Source organism: Equus przewalskii, chromosome 10, assembly GCF_037783145.1.
Source record: "Equus przewalskii isolate Varuska chromosome 10, EquPr2, whole genome shotgun sequence".
NCBI classification, from domain to species: domain Eukaryota; kingdom Metazoa; phylum Chordata; class Mammalia; order Perissodactyla; family Equidae; genus Equus; species Equus przewalskii.
The window spans coordinates 47,841,232-47,865,426 of record NC_091840.1 but is presented as its reverse complement, the minus strand read 5'-3'; the positions used below and the strand labels follow the sequence as shown (position 1 = coordinate 47,865,426).

Sequence of the window (24,195 nt, the reverse complement as noted above, 5' to 3'; positions counted from 1 at the left end):
GGTATTAGGAGCTTGCAAAGCTTACCAGGTGATTCTAAGGTACAGAATCATTAGGATAAGTTTGAGAATTCTTAGGGTGAGAGAGTGAATGAAGGAATTAATGAGGAAATGAATAAAGGCATGAATGAATCTACAGCCCTACACTTCAGCCTTAGAGCCACACTGTGTTTGTGTGTGTGTGTGTGTTTGCAGGCGTGGGGATTATCCACAGCATTTTAGCATGTGAGATCGAGGCCCATAGAACAGAGAGGAAGGGACTCATGTTTTTGGAGGGTCCACTCTGTACTGGTCACTGGCCCGGATGCTTTAAATGTATTTCCTTGTTGAATTGTCATAGCAACCCTGGAAGGATAAACAGTGTTGGACCCTATTTTACAGAAGTGGAGTCAGGACTCCCAGAGGTTAAACAGCTCGCCTGAGGTCACACACTGAATCAGTGGCAGGAACTGGACCAGATTCAGATCTCCAGAAGCCAATGCCATTCCCAGCTCCCACTAAAATGAGTGGTTCCATCTGCCCCTGGAGCCGCCTTGGCCTGACCCCCGTTCACCCCCAGAGCCTGGCTGGCATCTCACGGGAGCTTAGCTAGCAGCCATCTCTGGGCGGGTAGGGGCAGCTCTGTCCAGGCCCAGAGCTGCAGCAGTGAGAAGGCCCACAGAGGGAAAAGTCCCTGGAACCAAATCAGTGGAAGTTTTGGGCCCAACAAGCTCATCGGGACACAGCTCTAAGAGCAGAGGAATGTTGGCTGGACAGGGGCCAAAGAGTCATGTCTGCTGGACAAAGGGAGCCCGAGCTAGGAGCCCAGAGGCCAGGCTGAGGATGGGGCAGGAGATGGGGGCAGCACAGACACACAAGGTTCCCAACCGCCTTTTCTTAGGAAGGAAGGACTGACCTTCACTCCCAGATTATAACCTTCCCACACTGTGTTAACGGGAAATGAAATCAAATTCTTTTATGAAATGAGAGCAGATGTTAATTGTGATCCCCCCCCACACACACCTTTGGCAAAATAAAAAGGTGGCAACTGTACACTGGTATCTCCATTTGATTGGTTGGTTTGTTTTTTATTGGTCCAAGAAATCAGAAAATCTGGAAACCAAAGTTTTCTCTAGGCATTTGGGGGTGGAAACCAGCTTGTAGAGGGCTGAGAGAAAAAAAAGGGAGGCGAGGAAGTGCAGACAGCAGGGGCACACGATGATCTTTTGTAGATGGGTGCTACTCAAAGTTGGTTCCTGGCCTGGAGGCAGCTGCATGACCTGGGGGCTGGGTGAGCAGACTCCTGGCCCCTACCCCAGACCTACAAAGTCAGAATCTCTGGGAACAGAGGCCTGCAGTCTGAATTAACAGTGATTCCGGTGTTCATCATAGAGAACCACTCCACAGCTTGTGAAGAGGCCCAGAGAAAGGGAAGTGGCTGGAGGGCCGAGAGGGATTAAGGGATGATTTTTATGGTGGTTGTTCTAATGCAGAAAATACTTGAGGTTTTTTTCCTTTAACTTTTTATTGAAACACAATATACTTCCAGAAAAGTGCGTGTGTCGTAAATGTGGATGCACTTTCACAATCAGGAACCCATGTAACCGACATCAGATTAAGAAACCAGCATCGCCTGCACCCCAGAAGGCCTCTTGTGCCTCCCCTAGTCACTAGCTGACTTCTAATGGCAGAGACTAGTTTTACTTGTTCTTGTACTTTATATAAATGGAAGCAAATAGTATGTGCTCTTTCGGGTCTGGCTTCTTTCACTTGTCGTGTTTGTGAGTTCCACCTGTATTATGGCATACGATTGCAGCTCGCTCCTTCTCCCCTGCAGAGTATTCCATCGTGTGCTTGCGCCACTCATTCCTCTGATGACGGGTGGGTGTGTGGGCACGCTCCGATTCGGGACCATTCCGACTAGTGCTGCTATGAACATCCCGGGACATGTCTGTTGGGTGCACGCCTAGGAAAGGAATTTCTGGGCACTCGACCCTGCTTAAACGTTGTTGAGAAGGAACTAATAAGAAAACACGAAGCTACAAGAGAGAAAGGGTCAGTGAGAGAGTGAGGTCCCCGGGGAAGCAGGAGGCAAGAGGTGGGAGGGCTGGAGCCAGGAGCAGAGACGGGGAAGGGCTTTTCCATTGCAGCAGGTGGGGAGGGGAGAGCAGCGTGGACCACAGGTCTGTAGTTGGGGGTGGTTATGGGGACTCCTGTGTCGGCTGTGACTCATCTGTGGGAAGCAGGAGGCAAGATGTGTGCTAAGAGTGCCATTCGGAGGGTTCGGGGTTTGAGGCATGGGAGACGGAGGTTTGAGGTAGTCATGGTAGAGAGTGGTCAGCAGAGGGATGACTAGAGAACGGATGAGACTAGTCCGTAACTAGTCCTGCAGCACTCTCTGAGGCTGTATGCTTTTGCCACAGAACAGGTTCTTGCTGTGCATCCCAGAGTGAAGGAGCTGGGAAACTGGTGGTTTCCGGGCTGGGCCTTGCCAAGAGGTCTGTGGCGCCACCTGCTGGACAGGAGCCACATGATGTGCCCTTCGTCACCCAAGTTGCTCCCCAGATAGAGAAATCTGGACCCCTGAAGTGACTTCAGGCTGAGCCCTGCCCCAGCCTGGCACCAGATGCTCCCATACCAGAACCTAGTCACATGCTGAACCCTGATCCAGGCCACAAGGTGACTGTAGTTCTAATTCGAGCTCCACTGTCCATAGATCAGAGTCCTGGATAGGCCATGGGATCCAGGGCGCCATCCCCTAAAGGGAGGGGACCAGCGGGCAGCCTGGGTCTCAGGCCTGTGGCCATGGCCCTAGGACCGGGCTCCCCCTACCTCGCTGAGCTCCGGCTCCTGGCGGGGTCCGCTGCCGGGAGCAGGCCTGTGCCCTAATGGGGCAGGCTCACAGGCAGCCTCCCTGGCCCAGTGTTCTGCCCAGACCTGTTCTAGATTCCACACCACCCTTCCCCAAGGCTGCCTCCACCTCCCACCCGCCCGGCTCCGGCCGGGCCTCCACAGACTCAGCCTGGAAAGCTGACAGGCAGGAGGGCTGGGGCGGGCACGGCGGGGCCATGGAGCCCACAGCAGGGCCTGTGCGCTACCAGAAGCTGCTGCTCTGGGACCCAGGCCTGGAGTCTGAGGAGGAAGAGGAGGGGACAGCAGAGACACTCATTCTCGACACTTGGAGGCCCCAGGACTCCTCTGGGTGAGTCAGGGAGGGGTCTGGGCACCCAGCAACTCAGGCCTGAGGCTAACAAGTCTCTCCCTCGGGAGCCCCTCGGTGGGGCCAGGCAAATTTGTCTCGACTCAGCTCCAGGAAATTGAATGCCAGGAACCTAGGCTGCAGCCCCAGACCTGGCCAGCACCGTCAACCCAAGGTCTGTGCATCTGAAGAGATACTCGTGCCAGGCCTGCCCTGCCAGCTGCCCTGTCAAAAGTTCCCAACCCCCACTGCTGGTGCAAGAGGCACCTGCTGGGCAGGTTGGACCTGGCTACATACACCTGGCTGGGCCCTGCTCCTCAGGCCTGCCAAGACCCCCTCAGGCCTCCTTCCCGACTGGCCCACCCTGCCTCTCCAACCCCCTCTCCAGAGACTTCTTCCCTAGCTGTCCTCAGTTTCCCCAAGCTCCTTCCCAACTCCATGTCTCCATCCGTGCTGTGCCCTCCGCCAGGAGGCCCTCCTCCTTGGTGAACTTGTACTTCTCCTGCAAGCAAGACCAAACCTTGTGGGAAATATTCTCTGGGGTCTCTTGGGGCTCTTGGGTGTCCCCTGCCCCAGCTCTGGCTCAGGACACCCCTCTCGACAGGAACGAGGTTGGTGGCCTGCCCGGAGCCTGGGCCCGACTAGTCGCCGCCCTGCTGCTGCTGGCCGTTGGCTTCTCCCTGGCTGTGAGGCAACTCCACACCCAGGGTGGCTCCACAGAAACCCTGGGCTCTGTGGCCCCTCCGCCCAGCGGGCATGCCCACCACCCCGGAGTATACCACCATGGAGCCATCATCAGCCCTGCAGGTCAGTGCTGGGAGCAGCTCAGGGGAGGGGAGGAGCCAGGGTCACTGGTCCCAGGCCCTTCCCCGTGACAGTCCGTTCCTTGTTGCAGCCACATGTTCCCACCTGGGCCGAGAGCTCCTTGTTGCTGGGGGCAATGTCGTGGACGCCGGAGTTGGAGCAGCTTTGTGTCTGGCAGTGGTGCATCCTCATGCCACAGGGCTAGGTCAGTGACCCACAACCCCAGAGACCCCAACCCTGGGCCTGATGGGTGACCTAGAACTCAGGGAGTCAGTGGCCCTGACCTCAAGGCTGGTGAGTGAGCAGGACCTAGGACTTGAGCAGTAGCCCCAAACTTGGCTGTGAACCTTGATCCCAGGTCCATGTGAAGTTCACCCCAGGCCTGGTTATTGACCCCTGGCCTAGTCAGGAACTCCTGATCCCAGGCTAAGTCAGTGACCCTCCATCTGGGGCTACTGAGTAACCCTGACCCCAGTTAGTGCCACTGACCCCTGGGTGACCCCTTTGTCTCCCCCAGGTGCCATGTTCTGGGGACTCTTCTACAATAGCTCCTCAGGCAATTCAACTGCCCTGACGTCAGGCCCAGCCCAGACCCTGGTCCCCGGCCTGGGGCTGCCCTCCGCTCTGCCTACCCTGCGCTTGCTGCACACACGCTTCGGCCGCCTGCCCTGGCCACGCCTGCTGGTGGGCCCAACCACGCTGGCTCAGGAGGGCTTCCTGGTGGACGCACCTCTGGCCAGGGCTCTGGCAGCCCAGGGCACAAAGGGCCTCTGTCCACTCCTTTGCCACACTGATGGGAGGCCCCTGGGCCCTGGGGCCCGAGCCATCAACCCCAAACTGGCAGCTGTACTACGCAGGGCAGCCCTCGCCCCCACCCCAGACCTTGCTGGGGAGGCCCTACTGGGTCTGCTGGCCAGAGACCTGGGGCTGGAGGGACCCTCAGCTGGGCCCATGCCCACCTTGGAGCCAGCACTGCAGCTCCCTGTGCCCCAGGGCATCCTGCTCACCACCCCCAGCCCCTCAGCTGGCCCAGAACTGCTGACACTGCTGCAGGCGGCCCTACACTCCAGAGGGCCCAGCTCTGACCCCTGCCCACCACTCCTTCAAGCAACGGTGACCCCCGTGAGCAGTGTCCTGGCAACTGTGGACAGCAGCGGCTCTGTGCTCCTTCTCACCTCCTCGCTCAACAGCTCCTTTGGCTCTGGACACCTGTCCCCAAGCACTGGGGTTCTACTCAGCAACCTGGTGGCGAAGTCTGCACCTAATGTCTGGGCCTGCCCCCTCATCCTTCATAGCAGCCTGGATGACACAGAGGCTGATGTGTTGGGGCTGGTGGCTTCAGGGACCCCCGCAGTGGCCAAAGTCATGACTCGTACCCTGCTCAGCCACCTGGCTGGGTCCCAAACCCAGGCCCAGCAAGGACCAACAGAGAGCCCCAGCATTTGTGGCCAAGGGACCCTGCTCCAGGTGGCAGCCCATGCAGAGCATGCCCATGTCTCCAGTGTCCCCCATGACTGCTGCCCCTTCCAGGGGTTCTAAGCGGGGAGAGGTGTCTGGCAGGGGATGGGGCGTGGGGTCTCGAGCCTGGAGGCAGTGGCAGAGCAGGCCCAGCAGCCATGGAGCACATAAAGAGTGTGCATCAATTATGTGCTCACTGCTGGCTCAGGGCCTCGACCTCTGGCCCGGTCAGTGACCCAGACTCGAGTTCTGGCTCTTTTTTCAGCTAAGGAAACTGAGGATGATACGGAAAGAGCAGCAGGGCCTGGGGCCAGCTCTGAGTTTAGATGCAGCCCTGGGACGGACAGGTGGAAGAACGCCAAGCCCCTGCCTAGGCTCTGGGCCCCAAGGGCAGGGCAGGCAGACTGCAGGCTATTGCTGGCATCTCCATGCTCCCCTTCGGGCCATCCTCTGCTGATCTCCCTCAACTGGGCTGGAAACAAAATAAAGATCAAGTCTCCTGGATGCCATGTGCCATTTCTGCTTCTTAGTTAATTTCCCATCAGCCTTTGAGGTGCCTGGTGCCAGGGCTTCCCCATGGCAGCACAGGAGACCCACATCCAGAGAGGCAGAGCCCGGGCTGGTGTCGGTCAGCTCCCCTGCTCTGCGCACCTTCTGCTTCCTGGGGCACCATACATACGGTAAACCTCTTACTCTCACTTTCTAAAACATCCAGCAGCGCAAGGAAGGGTCAGGAAAAGGTGCCCAGGGGAGCACAGCTGAGTGTGTGGGATTTTAAGGTAGGGGTTGGGCCTGACCTCCCCCATCTCCCAGAGAGCAGGGGGCTCTCTGGACTACAGCCCTCCAGAGACAGCTTCTCAAGCAGTCTCAAGCGGGTGCACTCCTCCCCTCATTGTAAAAGGTATCTCTCATTTAACAGAACTCTTGACCCCACCACCTCCATCTCCTGCAAGCAGAGAAAATTCTGCCCCAGCTCAGTTAAAGGTACCACCATCTGCCCAGTTATTTTAGCCCCAAACCTGGCATCCCTCTCTTTTCCTCTCCCCCGATATCCATCACCCCCCTACCGGCTCCAAGTTAGCTGGAACCCGACCTATTCCCGTATTACGTTGGCCAATCCACCACTGTTTCTAACTGTGCTTCCTGCTTCTGCCTTCGCGCTCCTACAATCCATCCCCCACACAACGGGAGGACGATCTTTTAAAAATGTAAATGGGACCAAGGCTCGCGCTTGCATGAAACCCTCCAATGACTCCCCACCACACACAGAATAAAACCCACACTTATCTCCCGGAGCGAGAGCAGAACTAACTGGGCCGGCCCCGCCCCTAGGCCCCGCCCCTAGGCCCCGCCCCCGCCCCGGCCCCGCCTCCCAGGCGACCCAATCTAGTACGCACGCGCCGCGACCTGACCTGGAAGAGTTTGTCTTCGGAGCCCACGTGTTCGGGGAGCATGGCGGAGATGGAGAGTCGGGACGTCGCAGAGCCCATGTCTCTGGGAGAGGCGACAAAGAGCGGCGCCCGGCCTGCCGACCCGCATGGCCTGCTGAAGCACAGTCGCGAGTTCTTGGACTTCTTCTGGGACATTGCGAAGCCGCAGCAGGAGACGCGGCTTGAGGCCACGGAGAAGCTGCTGGAGTATCTGCGCACAAGGCCACAGGTATGGTGGCAGGCGTCCGCGTAGATCCCGGTAAAGATGTGGCGGCTGGCTCCAAGAGTTGGGCTGGGGAGGGGGCACGTGATCGCGAACCTGGATGCCCAGGTGAGCGCGGTCGGGGTGCGGGAGCGGGCGAGTGCGGGACGGTTTTTCTCACTGGTCGACCGGAGGATGCGCTTGGTTCACAGGGATCCGAGATGAAGTATGCTCTGAAGCGCCTGATCACTGGGCTCGGGGTCGGGCGAGAAACCGCCCGGCCCTGCTACAGTCTGGCCCTGGCACAGGTGAGCTAGTGGCTCCGGGGAAGGGGCCCAGCCATGCTGGTCAAAACGGTGAGGGGTGAGGGGAGCAGATGTCTCTGCTGCAGGGGAGGAGCCAGTGGTCCGAGGGAGAAGTTGCGGGTGGCACCTGAGCTGATGGGAGGCGTCCCCACGTGGAGGTGGAGAAAGTGTGAGCAAGGCTTGTCTGCAGAGAAGCCCAGGCAAGTGGGGCAGGAGAGTGAGCAGTTTCCTTTTTGTACATGGGTTGACTGGCCTCTTAGGTACATTTACTGGGAGTAGAAAGCTTTGGGATGCGTTCCCTTACATCTGCAAGGTTCAGGGCCCTCTGCCCTGCAAGGAGCACTAGGCTGAGGAACTTGGACCACTGGAAGAGCAATAAAGATCCAGTCCTTTAGCATCAGCCTGGGAGGAGCTCAGAGCAGGCTGTGGGGATAGTGTCTGGGAGTCTCAGTCTAGCAACCTAGGGGCCAAAGGAGGTAGTTTCTGAGCCCCAGGGGGCATGGGGCAGGGAGGCAAGATTCAGCTGCAGTGGAGCAGCAGAGCTCATCATCCGCACTGCTCAGAGGAGAGTGAGCAGCTTCAGAGGCATGCTTGGGGTGGGAGCCGGGGCCCAAGGCCCCTGGGCAGAAGTTGAAGGGAGAAGTGGCAGGGAGTTGAGGTCTGCTGCGGTGTGGCTGGACCACTCCTTGAACCCCTCTCTCTCTTCTGCCACAACTCCTGGCAGCTGTTACAGTCTTTTGAAGACATACCCTTGTGCAGCATCCTGCAGCAGATCCAAGAGAAGCATGACCTGCAGAAAGTTAAAAAGGTGAGAGCTGGTGGCCTAGGGAGGTCAGCAGCCCCAGGGTGGGGAATCCTCCGGCCCTTCTCACTGGTGCCTGGAATCCTTTTCTAGACAATGATGAGACCCGCTCTCTTCGCAAACCTGTTTGGGGTGCTAGCCCTCTTTCAGTCAGGCAGGCTGGTGAAGGTAAGAGCTTCGGGGGTACAGAGGGTATGGGGACTGCCTTGGGGGGCAGTGGCATGCCCTGCTCATACCCTCTCCCCCTCTGTGGGTACCAGGACTCGGAGGCACTGATGAAGTCCGTGAAGCTGCTCCAGACCCTGGCCCAGTACTACAACCACTTGCAGGAGCAGCCCCAGCAGGCGCTGGTGGACATCCTCTCTGAGGTACGTGCGGGCTGACCAGCTGTGGGACCTCGGGCAGCACTCCCTGTTATAGAAACATGGAGAAGGCTGAGTTCATACTCTCGAGCAGCACTATCCCATAGAAATATAAAAGTGAGTAACTTGTCATCTTTAGTAACTACCTTAGGAAAGGTAGAAAGAATCGAGTGCAGTTAGTAACATATTCCACTTCGCCTAATGCGTCTACATACAATCAATATGAAACATTGTAGAGATATTTTACATTTTTTGTTACATTAAGTCTCCAAAACCCGGTGTGTATTTTACATGTACAGCGGGTCTCGATTCAGGCTTGCACATTCCGTGTGCTCAGTAGCTACGTGTGGCCAGTGGCTGCCATATTGGGCAGTGCAGTTCTAGAATAGCGCCTGGCGTGCGGCAAGTATATTAAACATGTTTGCGGCAGAGCTGACCCCTCATGGGCCCCCACTGCCCTACTTGAAAAATAGAGGTAGGCTAGTACCTAGAATCCTTTGCTCCTGAGGAAAAGACAGAGATTGGCACCTCCCAGGCAGGGGCTTTCTGCACAGTCCAGGCTGCAGAAGCCAGAAGGACCTGGGTTCAAATCCTAGCTCTCCATTTGGGGTTTCTTGCATAAGAAATAGGCTAGTCCTGAAAAACCCGAAAGAGGAATAATTAAAAGGGTAGCCCTGCGCCGGTTAGCATCAGCGGGGTTCTTGTTGAAAACTCAGATTCCGGGGGCTTGGGAATTTGAGATTTGTAACAAGTGGCCCTCTGGTGATTCTGATGCCCAGCAAGGTGGATTGTAGCTCTGCTGCCTCAGGCTGGCACTGCCAGGGGCCTCATGGGAGCCTGGCAGGTGGAACAACCCAGAGGGCTGACCCCAGGGGGAAAAACAAAGGATGCCATGAGGAAGCCACCCTTCCTCAACCTGTCTCCCCACTCCAGGTCCCAGAGGCCACGTTGCAGGAGGTCCTGCCGAAGGTCCTCAAGGCTGACTTGAATTCAGTCCTTGGCTCCCCTGAGCACCTGCAGCTCTTCCTCCTGGCCCAGCAGAAGGTGCCCACGGAGCTCGAGAAGCTGATGGGATTGGTCAACCTGTTCTCAGATGAGAACATCCCCAGGTGAGGGACTTGGGTGGGTGGGCCCTCCCTGGGGCCATGGGGCTGCAGCTGGCCCTCAGCAGGCTTGCAGTGCAGCCTGGGGGTGTCCCTGCTACCCCGGGCGCCCTGGCCCTTGTCGGTTTGGTAGGTGCCCCCTGAGTCCCCTCTGCCCCCTCTGCAGACTGGTGACGGTCCTGAAGATGGCCGCTGCCTCTGTGAAGAAGGAGCGCAGGCTGCCCACCGTGGCTTTGGACCTGCTCCGCCTGGCACTTCAGGAGGACAAGTTCCCGCGGTTCTGGAAGGAAGTCGTGGAGCAAGGGCTACTGAAGAAGCACTTCTGGCCGGCCAGGTGCGTGTGGCACTCGCTGCGCTCCACTCCGCTGCTTCAGTTGTTACATGGGGCTGGGCTGGCAGTCCACCCGGGGAGCCGAGGGCTCTGACCAGGCTCTGTCCTCTGCCCCTTAGCTACCTGTGTTTCCGCCTGCTGGGCGCAGCCCTGCCTCTACTGTCCAAGGAGCAGCTGCAGCTGGTGATGCAGGGGGACCTGATCCGACAATATGGGGAGCACCTGGTCACTGCTAAGGTGGGTGCCGCACCCTGCAGCCCAACACTGCCATAAAGGGCCTGGCAACCAGGATGCTTCCTGCCAAGAAAGGGGCTGGGCCGCCTCAGGTGTCACTCAGCTTCTGGAAAAGAGGGTTGCTCTTTGCTCTGGTGTCAGTGGTCTTCCTACCTCAGTGGCCCCGCCTGGGAGGGCAAGCACAGGTGCTGTTGGCAGGGGCCTGGGACCTGGGTGTCTCTTCCCTCTGAGTAAAGTCAGCTGCCTGAACCCCGTCTCCTCTCTTCCTCTCTGAATGGAGTTTGGGCAAGGTCAGCCTCTCTGCCCTCAGGTCCCTCAGCAGAGGCCTGTACAGCCAGGAGTCCGTCAGACCTCCCGCCACCCCCAGGTGGTGTTACAGTGAGACTAGCCATCATCACTGACGTTTGGAGCATTTTCCGCACGCCCCACACTCAGCTAAGCGCTTGACAGGAGAATCGGTTGGTGGTTAAGAGCCTGGAGGCCCCAGAGCAGACTGTCGGTCTGGTCCTGACTCCACCGCTCGCTAGCTGTGGGACCTGGCACAGCTGGCTTCCCTTCCCTGTGCCCGCCTGTCCTTGTCCGTGAGACAAGAGGAGCAGTATCTGCTCAGAGCTGTTGTGAAGATGAGCATGTTAACACGCACGGCACACAGGAAGTGCAGCTGCGTTCCTGCATTTCATCTTTACAGCCGGCTCCCGAGAGCTGCTGTCCCTGGTTCCTGGGTAAGGGACCGGCTCAGAAAGTGTAGATCTGTGATCACGAGTGCGCACTGGGAGGCCAGACCAACTGGGTCCAAATCCCAGCTGCACTGCTCGGAGCCCTGTGACCCCGAGAAGTTACTTCTAGGTGTTTTTGTGCCTCATTTTCTTCGTCTGGAAAATGACAAAGGGACCCAGTGTAGAGGGTTGTTACAGAGGTTAAATAAGCTGCTGCATGGGTGCACGTTGCACAGAACCTGGCACGAAGTGAGCACTTGAGAGGTGGCAGGTTTTGAGCCCCACAATGACACAGCTAGGAGCTGGCAGAAGTGGGGCTTGAACACACAGCGGTTTGATGGCCCAGTGTGGACTCTGAGCTGCTGCTCCTTCCTGCCTCAAGCCTGGAAAACAGCTTCTCCTGATCCAGTGGGAGGCGGCCAGGAGGGGCCTTCTGGGGCCAGAGGTGTGGAGGCTGGAGCAGTCTGATGGAGGCAGGCCTTGCTGCTGGACAGAAGCGTTAGGGCGGGAGGGTGCCGCAGCCTGGCTGTGTACGGCTAGGGGGCTTCTGAGCCCTGGTTTAACCTGTTGCAGAAGAGGCTGGTGGGACTGTTAGACCCCTCCAGGCTGGTGACCCCAGTGCTATGCCTGACTCTTGCAGTTCCCGAACCAGTTCAAGTTTGCCCCAGAGATGAATGAGTACGTGGGAGCCTTCCTGGAAGGCTGCCGGGATGACCCCGAGCGGCAGCTGGCCGTGGTGGTGGCCTTCACTTCCATCACCAACCAGGGCCTCCCGGTCGTGCCTACCTTCTGGCGGGTCGTGCAGTCCCTGAGTGCCCCCGCCCTCAAGGGCTACGTGGCCTGGCTGCGGGACATGTTTCTCCAGCCCGACCTGGAGTCCCTGGTGGACTTCAGCACCAACAACCAGAAGAAAGCTCAAGACGCTTCACTGCATGGGTGAGTGGGCCTGGCAGGGAAGGGCCCCTGGGTGCAGGGCTGGGGTCGCTGAGCCCGAAAGCCTGGGCTCTCCTTCCCACAGCGTCCTGTTGCCAAACCACAGGAGGGGAGGAGGGGAGCCTTAGCTCTCAAAGAAGGCCTCAGTTTTCTTATTTATGGTCCCACGCTTGTGATAAGCAGTGGGGAGATCATGGTTTTCCTGTCTGCAAGATAGGGCAAAAGAGTACCGTTTTTGCCACCTTTCAGTGTTTTCTGTGACCTCGCCTCCTACCCCGCAGGCCTGAGCGAGCTGTGTTCCGGCTACGCAAGTGGATCATCCTTCGCCTGGTCAGTGTTGTGGACAATGTGCACGTGGAGAAGGAGGAGGCCTTGATTGAGGAGGTGGCCAGGTGCGAGATGTGCTTGAGCCCCAACTCCCCATGGGTGGGGGGCCAAGAATGGGCCCTCTTGCCTAGTCCTAGTTTGGATCCCCCTGGAGCCAGAGCCTTGGGGTCAAGTCACCCGTGGGGAGCAGGCCACCCTTTCTTGTCCCTCACACAGAAGGGGATTTAAAGAAATGCCGTGGGAGCCAGAAAGTGTGGGGCTGTGGGGGCCTGAGAGGCTCTGGCTAGCTCCACGTGTTCCGCAGGCAGCTTTTGCACATTGATGGTGTCAGGGAAGCCTCGGCACCACCCTCCTCTTGCCAGCTGCTCCTCAGCCCTGGCCATAGTCCCCCGAGACGGGGCAGCCGTGCGTCTGCAGAAGCGATGGTGTGACTTGGCTGAGGTTGCACAGCCTCGTGCCTGTCTTGGTTCCCAGGGAAGGGCCCTGGTTCTCGCCCCACTTTGGGCCAAGCTGTGTTCAGCTGGGATCCAGACCTGCGAAACGTCCCCTCCTTTTCATCGCCAGAGTGGCTCCCTCCTCCCTGGCACCATGCCCTCAGTGCTGCCGTCCAGGGAGGGGCTGGGAAAAACAAATGGCCCTGCCTGAAGCAGCGCTGGCTACTCTCCCACCTTCCCCAGGTTTTGCTTTTTCCACGCATTCTTTGAAACGAAGAAGCCCACCCCACAGATCCCGGAGACTGAGCAGCGGTTCTCCTTCCCTCTGGAGAGCCGGGCCCGAGAGGTCGTCAGCGGGGCATTCTTCAGGTGGGCCAGGGGCTGCTCGGGGGAGGTCTGAAGGTGGGCCGGCCAGGTGGGAAAGTGGTCTTGAGGACATGTGCTCTCTCCACTTCTAAGCTGGGAAAACCACAGGGGCCCCGTGAGTTCCAGTGGCTCTGGGTGTGGGGGGGGATACAGGTGGCTGTCTTCACTAGCCCAGCCCGTGACCGCGACCCAACCCTTCCCAGCCTGCTGCAGACCCTCAGCACACAGTTCAGGCAGGCGCCGGAGCAGACCCGGGATGGGCAGCCCTGGACCTACCGCCTGGTCCAGTTCGCAGACATGCTGTTGAACCACAGCCGCAACGTGGCCGCCCTGACGCCGTTCACGCCACCCCAGCGCCAGGCCTGGGACCGGTGAGGGGGGCGGGGTTTCCAGTGGATGGGCAGGACACTCTGGGGTCTGATGTCAGCAGCAGTGCCCTGAGAGCATACCCATCCTCATCCCAGGATGCTGCAGACTCTGAAGGAACTGGAGGCCCGCTCCTCAGAGGCCAAGGCCAAGGCCGCTGCCTTCCAGCACCTGATACTCCTCGTGGGCATCCACCTCTTCAAGGTACAGCGGCCTGGCAGGGAGGGGGTTATGGACCTGCTGTCTAGGGCGTGTCAGGCTTCCTCCTGAGAGGCTTGAGGGCTGAGTCCAGCCTGTGGACAAGCTGTGAGCGGCCAGGGAGTTGAAATTGGCAGGTTTCCTAGGCTGATTGGTCCTGGGTAGAATTACAGCCAGAGAAAAAATCACTCCATCTTCTTACTGGGCACCAGCTACGTCCAGAGCTTTCCACACGTCGTCTCTTGTTTCCAGTCCCCAACACGGTGAGGCAGGCACTTCCTCCTGTTTGTCAGGCGGGGCAGCTGAGACTCAGGCTAAGTCACTTGCCCCAGGCTATTGGCTGGGATCAAACATGGGGACCTGACTCCACTGCCCCCCAAGGCCGTCCAAACATGCTTTACAGACCAAGGCGGGCTGTAAAGGAGAAGCCCCGCCTTCCCGGGAGGGCCCTCCTCTGGCAGACCTGGCCCCCACGGGTCAGCTGCTTCTGTGCTGGTGGTCCGTTAGGAGAAGGGCCCCGATTTTTCTGTTTAACTCACCCCCCCCCAGAATCGATGGTGATGGGTTGAGGTTAGTAGGTTTTCCTCCGTCGCTCCCCAGCACCGGCTTCGTTGCCCATCGCTATACTGCTCACGGCGTCACTCGTGCTTTCTAACAACAGGTTCTCTGGAACCAACTGTCTCCCTTTCTCTACTTCCCACTGAGAGGTTTTGGCCACATTCGGACCTTAGTGCCAGCAACTCTTCTGCCCCTCGTGGTTTCTCATGAACTCTGAACCCTGGTTTCTCCAGAGGTTTTCCTCTCACTTTGCATGAGGCTCCTACGGGGCTGCTTTGGGTCCTAAGGCGCTTGAGTAGACCGGGCTCACGGTTTCTCCCTCTGGCCTCTTGGCTGCGGTTTGGGCTTCCAGGCCTCAGGGACCCCGAGTCCAACCCATGGACAAGCTGTGTGGGCAGTGTTGGCCACGATGTCCTTCGCATCCGTGGCAGTGCATCTCTGATAGCAGCAGGTCGTGACGATTATGGGGCACATTTGGGGCCTATTGTAGACCCTGGGATCTCTGAGCTTGACTGGAACCCGGGTGTGTCCAGACGCCTGGATGAAAGATGGCCAGGGCTTTGGGCTCCTCTCCAGCCCTTCACTCTACCACCTCTGGGCCACACGTCGAAGCTGCCCACTGCATTATGAGGGAATAGCCTGCCCTTTTGGTACCATAGATCACACAGGATGTTTTCAAGAGGGCCCCCCCTGAGTCACTGGTTGGCGGTTGGAGTCTGGGCTTATCCCCAAGTTGGGTGTAAATTGGCTTAAATTTAATTAATATAAGCTAAGTTCATTAAAACTAACGGTTCTCAGTTCTTTCTCTGTGACGCCAAGTCAGGTGTCGGGGGAGTGATCTAGAATTACGAATCGGGAGGCTGGGGCCTGCTGGCTCCCTATGGCCGTAACCCGGCCGTCCCTGTCAGGCTCTGCCTCACTGGGCGTCCATGGGCAGGTTGGGCTCCATGTTCCCTGAGGGCTCTCAGATCCTATGACTGTGTGTTAGGTGTAAGAGGTCATCTGCTCTTGGGCTGCCCCCTGGGGTCTGGCGGGGTCCTCCATTCTGGATTGTGAGAGAGACTGGCTAAGGCAGGCTGGTGGCTGGAGTGTTCTAGGTCTCTGATGCCAGCTGTTCCTTGGGTTACCCCCTGATTTCTGTCCTGCCCACAGTCCCCCGCAGAGAGCTGCGACCTCTTAGGCGACATCCAGACCTGCATCAAGAAGAGCCTGGGGGAGAAGACCCGTCGGACCCGCTCCAAGGCCGTCAGTGGGTCATCGCCCCTGGGGCGGGGCAGGCGGGGCACGTCCTGGGGACAGCAGGGACCCGGGATGGCTGGCGGTTCTCTGCCCGGGCTCAGCCCTCTCCCCGCTTGCAGACCCCCAGGAGCCACCGTGGGTGGAGGTGCTGGTGGAGATCCTGCTGGCCCTCCTGGCCCAGCCTAGTCACCTCATGCGCCAGGTGGCCCGGAGTGTGTTTAGCCACATCTGCTCCCACCTGACTCCACGTGCCCTGCAGCTAATCCTGGATGTGAGTTGAGGCCTTTGGGGAAGTGGGTGCCGGGACCGGGCTCTCCAAGCACCGGGCGGCACCGGGGCTGCCACGTCACCCCATCATCTTTGTTCTAATCTGCGGAGTGGGTGGGGGCCTCGCTCAAACTGCTGCTGTGCAGGCCTGATCCGAGCGTGTCTTGGCCTCGTCGGGTCTGTCCAGGAGGTGCTGGCCCTGGGCACTGGAGGGTGTGGCCACCTCTCCTGGGCTCCGTTTACCTCCCTGAAATGGGACCTGTTGGTGAAGACTGGACGGGGCACGATCAGGGAGTGTGGTCAGGAGAGCCCAGTGGTCTGAGGAGGGTTAAGGGGCCAGGGCAACAGATGAGCCAGCTGTCTGGGAATCCCCTCAGGTGCTGAACCCTGAGAAGAGCCAGGACGAGGACGACAATGTGGTGGTCATGGATGATTCTGAGAAGCAGCTAGAGAATGTGGAGGTACTTGCCAGCAAGGGGCAGGGCAGGGTGGGCAGACACGCGGTGGGCAGTGGGAAGTGTGACACACCTGCCACCCACAGGATAAGAGTGAGGACAGCGAGGACAACAAAAACTCGGAGGATGAGGAGTACAGTGACGAGGAGGAGAGCGATGAGGAGGATCGGGATGGAGACGTGGACCAGGGCTTCCGGGAGCAGCTGATGGCGGTGCTGCAGGCAGGGAAGGCGCTGGTGAGCAGCGGGAGCCAGGGAGGGGCTCCCCGACCTGTGTTTGCCTGCATCTGCCCACAGAAGGCCAGGCTGCTCACTGGGCGTCTGTTCTTTAGGGTGGAGTGGATAGCGAGGACGACGATGAGGAGCTGGGGGATGAGGCCATGATGGCCCTGGACCAGAACCTTGCCAGCCTCTTTGCTGAGCAGAAACTGCGCATCCAGGCGCGGAAAGATGAGAAGAACAAGCTGCAGAAGGAGAAGATGCTCCGGCGAGACTTCCAAATCAGGGTGAGGCTGAGAGCCGCAGAGCACCACCGTTGTCCTCCACAGCCCACCCCCACCCTCTGCACGCACTCCCACACTTGGCTAAGCCAACCCGTCCCGGCCACAGGTCCTGGATCTGATCGAAGTGCTGGTGACCAAGCAGCCTGAGAATCCCCTGGTCCTGGAGCTGCTTGAACCGCTGCTGAACATCATCCGGCGCAGCATGCGCACTAGCAGCACCAAGCAGGAGCAGGACCTCCTGCACAAGACGGCCCGCATCTTCACGTGAGCACGGGGCAGGGCGCGGCGGGGGCTGTTGGACAGACCCCAGACTAACACTCAGAGGAGAACCAGGCCTTTAGGGCTCCAGGATTCCGAAGTGGCCCACCTGACTCTGGAATCGCTGCTCTGCCCTGGGGGCACATGGCACTCAGTAGTTCACACCGTCCTTGATGCTTAGCACCAGCTTTGTGCCAGACCCATGGTCCCCCAGTCCCATCCCTGCCCTCAGGATCACTGCACTTGGGAAACCAGACCAGTCGTCCAACAGAGACATCCTGGGACTATAGCAGGGGGTGGATAGGAGATACTGAAGGCACAGAGTGGTGGGGGCCCCTAACCCAGTCTCCTGGGAAAGGTGACAGCAGTGCTGGGAGCTGTAGAGTTCATCAGGCCTGGAGCCCACAGGCAGGGCAGAAAGGCGGGTCCAGATGGAAGCCAGTCAGACGCAGCTGGAGTATGAGAGGCCTCGTAGATCGACTCTAGCACTATTGGGGAGCCACAGGGGTGTTTTCAGCAAGACGTGGGCAGGGTGGGGTGGCGGGGTGGGCTGTACCAGAGCAGGGAGCCCAGCACGGAGGCAATGGCAGTGAGACGGCAAGGAGACAGTGCAGGCGGCAGGCACAGGCCTGCCCTCCCTCCGGAGCACAGAGGTCAGGGAGACGAAGGCCAGGGGACTTGGGGTGCCGAGAGTACAGCATAGGGCGGATGGGGAGGCGTGATGGACAGTGCACCCTAGCTTGTCTCCCAGGCCAGCCCCAGGCCACACTTTCTCACCTAGTTCTCCTGCCACCTGTTTGGACAGCGTTGACTCTGTTGAGTGTCCTGAATCTCGTCCCGACTCTGTTCCCAGCCCTGCGGGGCCACGCTGGGTTCTGAGCACACAGACCCTGGTCGTGCCTTGCAAAGGGTCTGGAAGCTACTGTCCCACAAGAGACAGGTGCAGACGGGAGATGTGGACCAGGTCTGGGGCGTTTGGCCGATGGTGCAGCCTCAGCCCAGGAGCCGGTTTCCCCTCTGGCAAATCCGTGGGTGGTCCTGTGTCTCCCTCGGCAGCCCTGGTCAGGTCCCTTCTCTCCATGTCTGTTTCCCTGCCTGTGAAATGGGACTCAGGGTCCCTGCTCTTGGGGTGGGCTCTGCTTGGCAGGGAGCAGGGGTGGAAAGGGAACGTTGGCACCAGCTGTGCCTCTTACTGCCCCACAGACACCACCTGTGCCGCTCCCGGCACTACTGCCATGACGTGGGCAACTACATGGAGACTCTGTACAGCCAGGTGGAGCGGCTGGTGCAGCAGGCCGGCCACCAGGCCGACTCCTCCATCTCCCTCTACTACTTCAATGCCTCCCTCTACCTCCTGCGGGTCTTGAAGGGCAACAGTGCTCACGGGTCCGTCCACAAGACCCAGAGGAAGGAGGAGGCTGGCCTTGACGCCAGCACCAAGCCCAGGGGCCCAGAGGTGAGTGAGCCAGGGCCCCCACCCATCTCACAGGTGGGGAGCTGAGGCCATGACTCCCGCAGGACCCACCTTTCAGCCTTCTGAAGGCAGCCAGCCTCTGCCCCTGTACCAGGGACCCCTCTCCCTGGCATCACACCAGCTCTCTCACGTGACCCAGGCTCCCAGCTCTTTCGATTTGAGCCTCGTGACCCCAATCTACTCGTCAGCGCTGAGCTCCTTCCTGACCAAGCGCAACAGCCCGCTCACCGTGCCCATGTTCCTCAGCCTCTTCTCCCGGCACCCGGTGAGTGTGGTAACAGCCCACCCCTGGGGGCGCCTGCTCAGCCCAGTCCCCACTTCCCAGCCCTGTCATTGCCTCCCTAGGCGCTCTGCAAGAGCCTGCTCCCCGTCATGGTCCAGCATGTGACAGGCCAGACACGGCCCCGCCATCAGGTGAGGGACTTCCGGATCCCAGCCCAGGCCTTCGGGGTCTCCCACTTGACTCCTCACTAGCTGGCTATTTGTGAGGCCAAGGGATAGGGGTGAAAGGGGTGGCCCACTACTGCCTCTCTCACCTGCCAGCCCTTCCCCTGCTCCTATAGGCACAAGAGTAGCTCTGGGGGCAGGGGAGGGGCAGATTTGCTCCCACAGCTGCCACTGCCCGTGTGGCCTGAGCCCTCAGCTCCTTAGAGTTCACGCTCCAGCCTACACAGAGGAATCCCCTGGCGGTTGGTTCAGGTGCCAGGCTGACAGGGACAGGCCTGTGGAGGCTGGAGGAAGATGGCACTGAGCTAGTCAGAGGCTCTGGAAGTGTCTCAGCCTGAGGGGCTGCCAGCTCTATGTAGCCGGGAGCCCTTGCTGACCCCCAGGTCCCAGTTCCCCCACTTGCCTGAAAAGAGGGCACAGGAACAGATGCTTAAGGGGCCCAGAGCTTCTGTGGTGACAACCCAGGCAGGTCAGACCCCGAGCAGCAGGCAGCCCCCACAGAGAGCCTGAAGTTGTGGCCCCTCGGTGCCCAGCAGGCTCCCAGAGCTCTCAGGGTCCCCTTGCGGTCCCCTAAGCCTTGCCACAGCACTCCAAGGCTTCTGGTGACCACATTCCCCCACCCCAGGCCCAGGCCTGCCTGCTGCTCCAGAAGACCCTGCCCACGCGGGAGCTGAGACTGTGCTTTGAGGACCCCGAGTGGGAGCAGCTGATTGGCCAGATCCTGGCAAAGGTCACTGAGGTAATGGCCCCGGAGCTCCCCTCCCACACCCCCATCAGGCGCGGTTCTCTGGGAACCAAGGCGCGAGGATTACCAGGCTCCTGATCCTCGGGTGGTGTCTGGTTGCCCGGGAGACGTGTCCTCCCTCGGGGCTTTGGTCTCTCCTACGGGAAATGGAGAGGCTTCAGCCAGCCCTCCAGAGCGGCTCAGCCTGGCCGCCTTCTCCCTAGAACCTGCGGACACTGGGTGAGGCCCAGACCAAGTCGGAGCAGCAGAGGGAGCTGTCCTCGGTGGAGCTGCTCAACGTCCTCTTCAGGACCGTCCACCAGGAGGTGAGCCTGGCGCTGCGGAGGGACGTCACCAGCACACAGAGGAGCCAGTCTGAGCAGAGGCTAGGGGGTTGGTGGGGGGCCACGTGGGGCAGGTTCCGGGTGGCTGGGTGAGGAATCTGGGCAGTTTCTATATGGGTGGCTGGAGAGCCATGGGTGAAGGAGAGCCACTTGGGAGGGGAGAGTGCCACCGCCGTGCGTGGCAGGGTGGCATGAGGGTGCGCTGCAGCCAGAAGGCTGGGACGGGGCGGGAGGCGGCAGACCACGGGAGGAGAGGAGGAAGATTCCCCGTGGGCAGCTATTAGGAAGGAGCCCAGGTTTCCAGGCGGGTGCGGGGGCCTGAGATGCTCATGGGCCATCAGGTGGGACCAGGAGACAGCTCCGGGTGAGGGGTTCCCCAGTCTGGCCCAGAGGGAAAGGTCTGGGAGTCTTTAGCATAGAAACTGGTTGGAGCCCACGGGCAGGGCGAGCTTGCCCAAGGCTGCTGGAGGGAGGAGCCGAGCCTGGGCTGGGGCCTTGCAGAACAGCCGGTGGGCCTGACAGACAGGGGTCAGCCTGGTAGTAAAAAGCCAGGAGAAAAGGGTGTTCTGGAAGTCACTGGGTTTCAAAAATAACCCACTGGCAGGGAGAGTGAGACAGGAAGGGCTTTTGCAGCCCTGAGGCCATCGCATGGTGCCCTTAGAGGTGGGCCGGCCAGAGCCACTGAGCGAGGAAGAGTGGGACGTCAGGAGGTGGAGAGCGGGCCTTCTGGCTGTGGGAAGGGGGAATGAAGGTGGCATCTGGGGCTCTTTTTTTCTCCTGAGGTGAGAGAGACTGGTGATTTATAGGCAGAAGGAGTGGCTGAGGGTCCCGAAGAGAGCTTGGGGTCGCTGGAGAGACACTGACTGGGCAAAGGTGGGAGGACTGGGGACCAAGGGCTGAGGAGAGGCCCTGCCTCCCCTCCCCACTGCAGCCACAGCCTTCTGCCCCTCTGCAGAACCTGACCACGGACCTGACCGCCGTCCGGGGCGTGCTGCAGAGCCGACAGGCGAGGCTGCAGCAGGGAGAACGCGCAACCGGGTCTGGCCGCCTCCACAACCTCTACTGGCAGGCCATGAAGACCCTTGGAGTCCAGTACGTCCGGGGAGGGGGCCACAGCTTGGGGAAGGCTGGAGAGACCCTTGGGCTGCACGTGCTCGGATATGGTAGCTTTGGGCAGCTTGGGTCCCACAGGACCCTGGAGGTGGCAGTCACTCCTGCCCTCACTGGACGCTTCCTTCACTTTGCTCACTTCCTCCCAGGCGCCCCAAGTCAGAGAAGAAGGATGTCAAGGAAGTCCCCAGTGCCACGCAGAGCCCCGTTAGCATGAAGCGGAAGAAAAAGGGATTCTTGCCAGAGACCAAGAAGCGTAAAAAACGTAAGTCGGAGGGCACCATGCAACAGGATGCCACCAAGCCTGCAGTCACCAGTGGGAACCAGCCCCCCAGCACTGGCAGGAAGAGGAGGAACAGGGTGAAGGCCAAGTTCCCAGCTCAGTCCCAGGTGAATGGGACTCCTGCCACCAAGAGTCCAGCCCCAGACCCCCCTGCCACAAGCCCCAGCACCCCTGCCAAGACCCCAAAGCTGCAGAAAAAAAATCGGAAGCTGTCCCAGGTAAATGGAGCCACTCCTGTATCCCCCACGGAGCCTGCCAAGAGTCCAGCCCCAGACCCCCCCGCCACGAGCCTCAGCACCCATGCCAAGACCCCGAAGCTGCAGAAAAAAAAACGGAAGCTGTCCCAGGTGAATGGAGCCACTCCCGTGTCCCCCATGGAGCCTGCCAAGAGTCCAGCTCCAGACCCCCCTGCCACGAGCCCCAGTACTCCTGCCAAGACCCCGAAGCTGCAGAAAAAAAAACGGAAGCTGTCCCAGGTGAATGGAGCCACTCCTGTCACCCCCACGGAGCCTGCCAACATAGAGGAGCATCAGAAGGCTCTCCCCAAAGAGTGTGTCTCAGGCAAGTCGCCACAGTCCACGCTGCCACGGAAAAAGGCCAGAGTGTCTTTGGCCAGCAGGAGCCCCAGCCTCCTCCAGAGTGGGGCCAAGAAAAAAAAAGTGCAGCTGAGGAAGGGGAGAAAGCCCTGAAGGCAGGCCCAGCCCCTCAGCCTCTCCCCCATCTGCCCTGAAGACTCCTATTTTTTCCACCATGATTTTAATAAACAAGCCACTGTGTACTATCTTCTGGCACTGGGGGGAGTGGGTCGGTCTGCTGCCAGCCTGCCCGGAAGTCCTGCCACAGCAAGCACAGCCTGGTCCCTTTCCCACTGGTCCCAGGGGGAGCAGAGACCCTGGCCCTGGGCTGGACCCTGCCTCTGCTCTCTGGCCGGCACACACTTGACCTGTGTGGAGCTGGGACCTTGGCTCCGGGCAGTGTGGGCCAGGGCTCATGTTCAGATGGGTCGCCCACATTGGCTGGGCGCACGTGTGACCACTCCTCATGTCCCCCCATCCCCGGGCTGCTTTGCTGTGGGAGCCACCAGGGCATGATTTAAATAGGTTTATTTCTTCATTTACAAGAGGAATCTATTTGGTTTCTCTCTTAAGATTCTGAGATTCACAATCAGCAGCTCTAAAAAATAAAGGAGCAGTTTGGCTTCCGGAAGGAAGAGGAGGCAACACTTGGACCTGGTTCTTGTACAACAAGAAAACATCGCTGGGGCCCCAGTTGAGGCTGGGGTGGGAGTGGAGGCCAGGCTGGTCTTCGGGGGATACCTCCCCCAGCCCACCCCCTTGTTAGGCCCCCAGGGTGCCCCAGAGCTCGGCGGGGAGTGGGTATTCCACTAGCTTACATACCACTGAAGCCACGCCAGCCACTAACTATGGGGCAAAGCATTGTCTAAGCTGGCTCTCAGGGTTTCCTACTGGCCGCAGGGGCCCCCAGACCAGAACCACCGTGATTCCAGCACATTGCAGAGAGGGAGTGGAGCAGGGAGGCTAGGATAAGCTCTGCCAGGGGGCAGGGGTCTGGTGTGAAGTTAGCAGCTGCTCTCTGGTGTGGTGCTGAGGACGAGCATGGGGCAGTCAGAGGCTGGGGGAGTGGTGGGCCGTGTGGAAATATGCGTGAGAGCAACAGCAGCCAACGTTTGGTTGGAGGTGGCTCTGGGGTGTTGGCCTCGCCCGGTGGGCCTCAACTTCCACCAGGCTATTCCCTGGGACAGGAAGCTGGGTGGATGGCTGCTTCCTCTGGCAGCCAGCACCCTGGCTACTGCCCTATGGATTCTGGGAATAGTCCCCTGGGCTCTGCTCCTGGAAAGGGCCCGGCCTGGGGGCAGGAGGTGGTTCTTGGCTTCTGTGGGGGGAGTCAGGGAGGAGATGGACAGCAGAAATGCTGCAAGGGCTGGAAGGAGCCCTGTAGGAGTGGGCAGCCCCCAAGGATCTCAAAGCCTGGGGATACAGGTGGTATGTAGCTGCCACCAGGGCCTTCACCCCTGGTGATGCCAGCTCCCTGTTGGGATGGTCCCCACTTGGGAGACCTCCAAGCGGACAGCTAGCTCAAGGCAGTGGAGACAGATGTCCTCCAGAGTGACCAGCCAGGCTGGGAAGTGCCCAGTGACTTGAGTGCCCACCTCTGCCAGGTTGAGTCCAATGTCCCCAAGGTCAGAGGCCCAGCTGAAAGGCTGTGGTCCTCGCACAGCAGGCCTTTCGGGGAGCCTCAGAGCCTGAAATGCCACTCTAAGGCCTGGGCCACCTCTTCTCTGGGTGGCCCAGGAGCTGGTAGGTCTTCTAAGCTGTAGACAGTGCCATGCCTGGCAAGCTGCGTGGGAAAGTCCAGCCCCCTGGCCCCGCAGTCCGGTGAGGGCAGGGACTTGCCCAGGATCACATAAGCTGGTGTCAGGCCAGGCTCTCCCCACGCACCCACTAGGGGCCGTCTTCTCCCTGGGCCCCTGGGGCCGGGAGTCTGTCCAAGCATGTGGCTCCAGCACTGACAGCCTTCCAGGTTAGTTGAGGACACAGCCTCTTCTTGGAGCCACGGCCACTCAGGAGTCCCAGACCAAAGAGGGCCAGTGGCCCGCTGTGGGTCACACAGAAAGCTTTGGGACAGCCCAGCAGGGCCAGGATGCCATAGGACACCTCCCAGACTAGGTGAGAGCAATGGTTCTTCATTATCCCAGTGGCACCTGGAGGGAGAGGGTTAGAGGTCAGAGGTGGGCCTTTGGGAGGGGCCATTCCAGCTTCCCTCTTTTCATTATTTTCCTTGCTGTTTGGAGAAACAGGCCTTTCTCTAGGCTCTGGGGGCATGAAAGGGTGTAGGTCTACTGGGGCCGGGGTATGGGGGCAGTGACCTTGGGTCTCACACTGCTGGGAAGCTACAGCCCCCAGAGGCCAGGCCCAGAGGAAGGTCAAGGAAGGAGCTGGCCCCTGGCACCTCCAGGAGGAATCAGGA

The 24,195-nt window shown here is 59.6% G+C and overlaps 3 protein-coding genes across 8 annotated transcripts in view; 2 read left to right on the top strand and 1 right to left on the bottom strand.

Annotated features, from left to right (window-relative positions):
• The first annotated feature begins 1,977 nt into the window (after positions 1–1,977).
• Positions 1,978–5,941, top strand: GGT6 (gamma-glutamyltransferase 6). 2 transcript variants are annotated; one of them, XM_070560943.1, is made up of 5 exons: positions 1,978–2,031; positions 2,400–3,178; positions 3,780–3,982; positions 4,071–4,184; positions 4,497–5,941. In XM_070560943.1, exons 2-5 carry the CDS (start codon positions 2,865–2,867, stop codon positions 5,516–5,518), a joined length of 1,653 nt encoding a protein of 550 aa, XP_070417044.1. In that variant the 5' UTR covers positions 1,978–2,031; positions 2,400–2,864; the 3' UTR covers positions 5,519–5,941. The 2 variants fall into 2 exon arrangements, with proteins under 2 accessions (XP_070417044.1, XP_008517574.2); XM_008519352.2 differs by lacking the exon at positions 1,978–2,031 and having other exon boundaries at positions 2,954–3,178.
• A 415-nt stretch (positions 5,942–6,356) lies between these two features.
• Positions 6,357–22,427, top strand: MYBBP1A (MYB binding protein 1a). Its single transcript, XM_008519351.2, has 26 exons — positions 6,357–7,096; positions 7,282–7,377; positions 8,099–8,182; positions 8,270–8,344; positions 8,437–8,544; positions 9,472–9,647; positions 9,808–9,975; positions 10,092–10,209; positions 11,563–11,858; positions 12,137–12,247; positions 12,860–12,985; positions 13,186–13,353; positions 13,447–13,552; positions 15,257–15,353; positions 15,463–15,614; positions 15,988–16,071; positions 16,152–16,301; positions 16,397–16,570; positions 16,674–16,831; positions 18,029–18,281; positions 18,439–18,564; positions 18,645–18,713; positions 19,372–19,485; positions 19,695–19,796; positions 20,770–20,906; positions 21,074–22,427. The coding sequence occupies exons 1-26, from the start codon at positions 6,890–6,892 to the stop codon at positions 21,894–21,896; spliced, it is 4,278 nt and encodes a 1,425-aa protein (XP_008517573.2). The 5' UTR covers positions 6,357–6,889; the 3' UTR covers positions 21,897–22,427.
• SPNS2 (SPNS lysolipid transporter 2, sphingosine-1-phosphate) overlaps positions 22,294–24,195 on the bottom strand; it is a 36,218-nt gene continuing 34,316 nt past the window's right edge. For all 5 annotated transcript variants that reach the window (XR_011523178.1, XM_070560939.1, XM_070560942.1 and 2 more), the window contains one exon: positions 22,294–23,929. Coding sequence is in view for 2 of the 5 variants with exons in the window: in XM_070560939.1 (XP_070417040.1) it covers positions 23,464–23,929 (466 nt within the window). In the remaining 3 variants the exon portion in view is untranslated. The remainder of the gene's footprint in view (positions 23,930–24,195) is intronic.

What these genes read in the sequence shown, in the direction of transcription:
- GGT6 (XM_070560943.1), top strand. Translation starts at nt 2,865, where the DNA reads ATGGGGCAGGCTCACAGGCAGCCTCCCTGGCCCAGTGTTCTGCCCAGA. An exon ending in AGGCCCCAGGACTCCTCTGG is followed by an intron (nt 3,179 to 3,779) that starts GTGAGTCAGGGA and finishes CCCTCTCGACAG; the next exon opens with GAACGAGGTTGGTGGCCTGC. An exon ending in AGCCATCATCAGCCCTGCAG is followed by an intron (nt 3,983 to 4,070) that starts GTCAGTGCTGGG and finishes TCCTTGTTGCAG; the next exon opens with CCACATGTTCCCACCTGGGC.
- MYBBP1A (XM_008519351.2), top strand. Translation starts at nt 6,890, where the DNA reads ATGGCGGAGATGGAGAGTCGGGACGTCGCAGAGCCCATGTCTCTGGGA. An exon ending in GACCCGCTCCAAGGCCGTCA is followed by an intron (nt 15,354 to 15,462) that starts GTGGGTCATCGC and finishes CCCCGCTTGCAG; the next exon opens with ACCCCCAGGAGCCACCGTGG. An exon ending in AGACACGGCCCCGCCATCAG is followed by an intron (nt 18,714 to 19,371) that starts GTGAGGGACTTC and finishes CCCCCACCCCAG; the next exon opens with GCCCAGGCCTGCCTGCTGCT.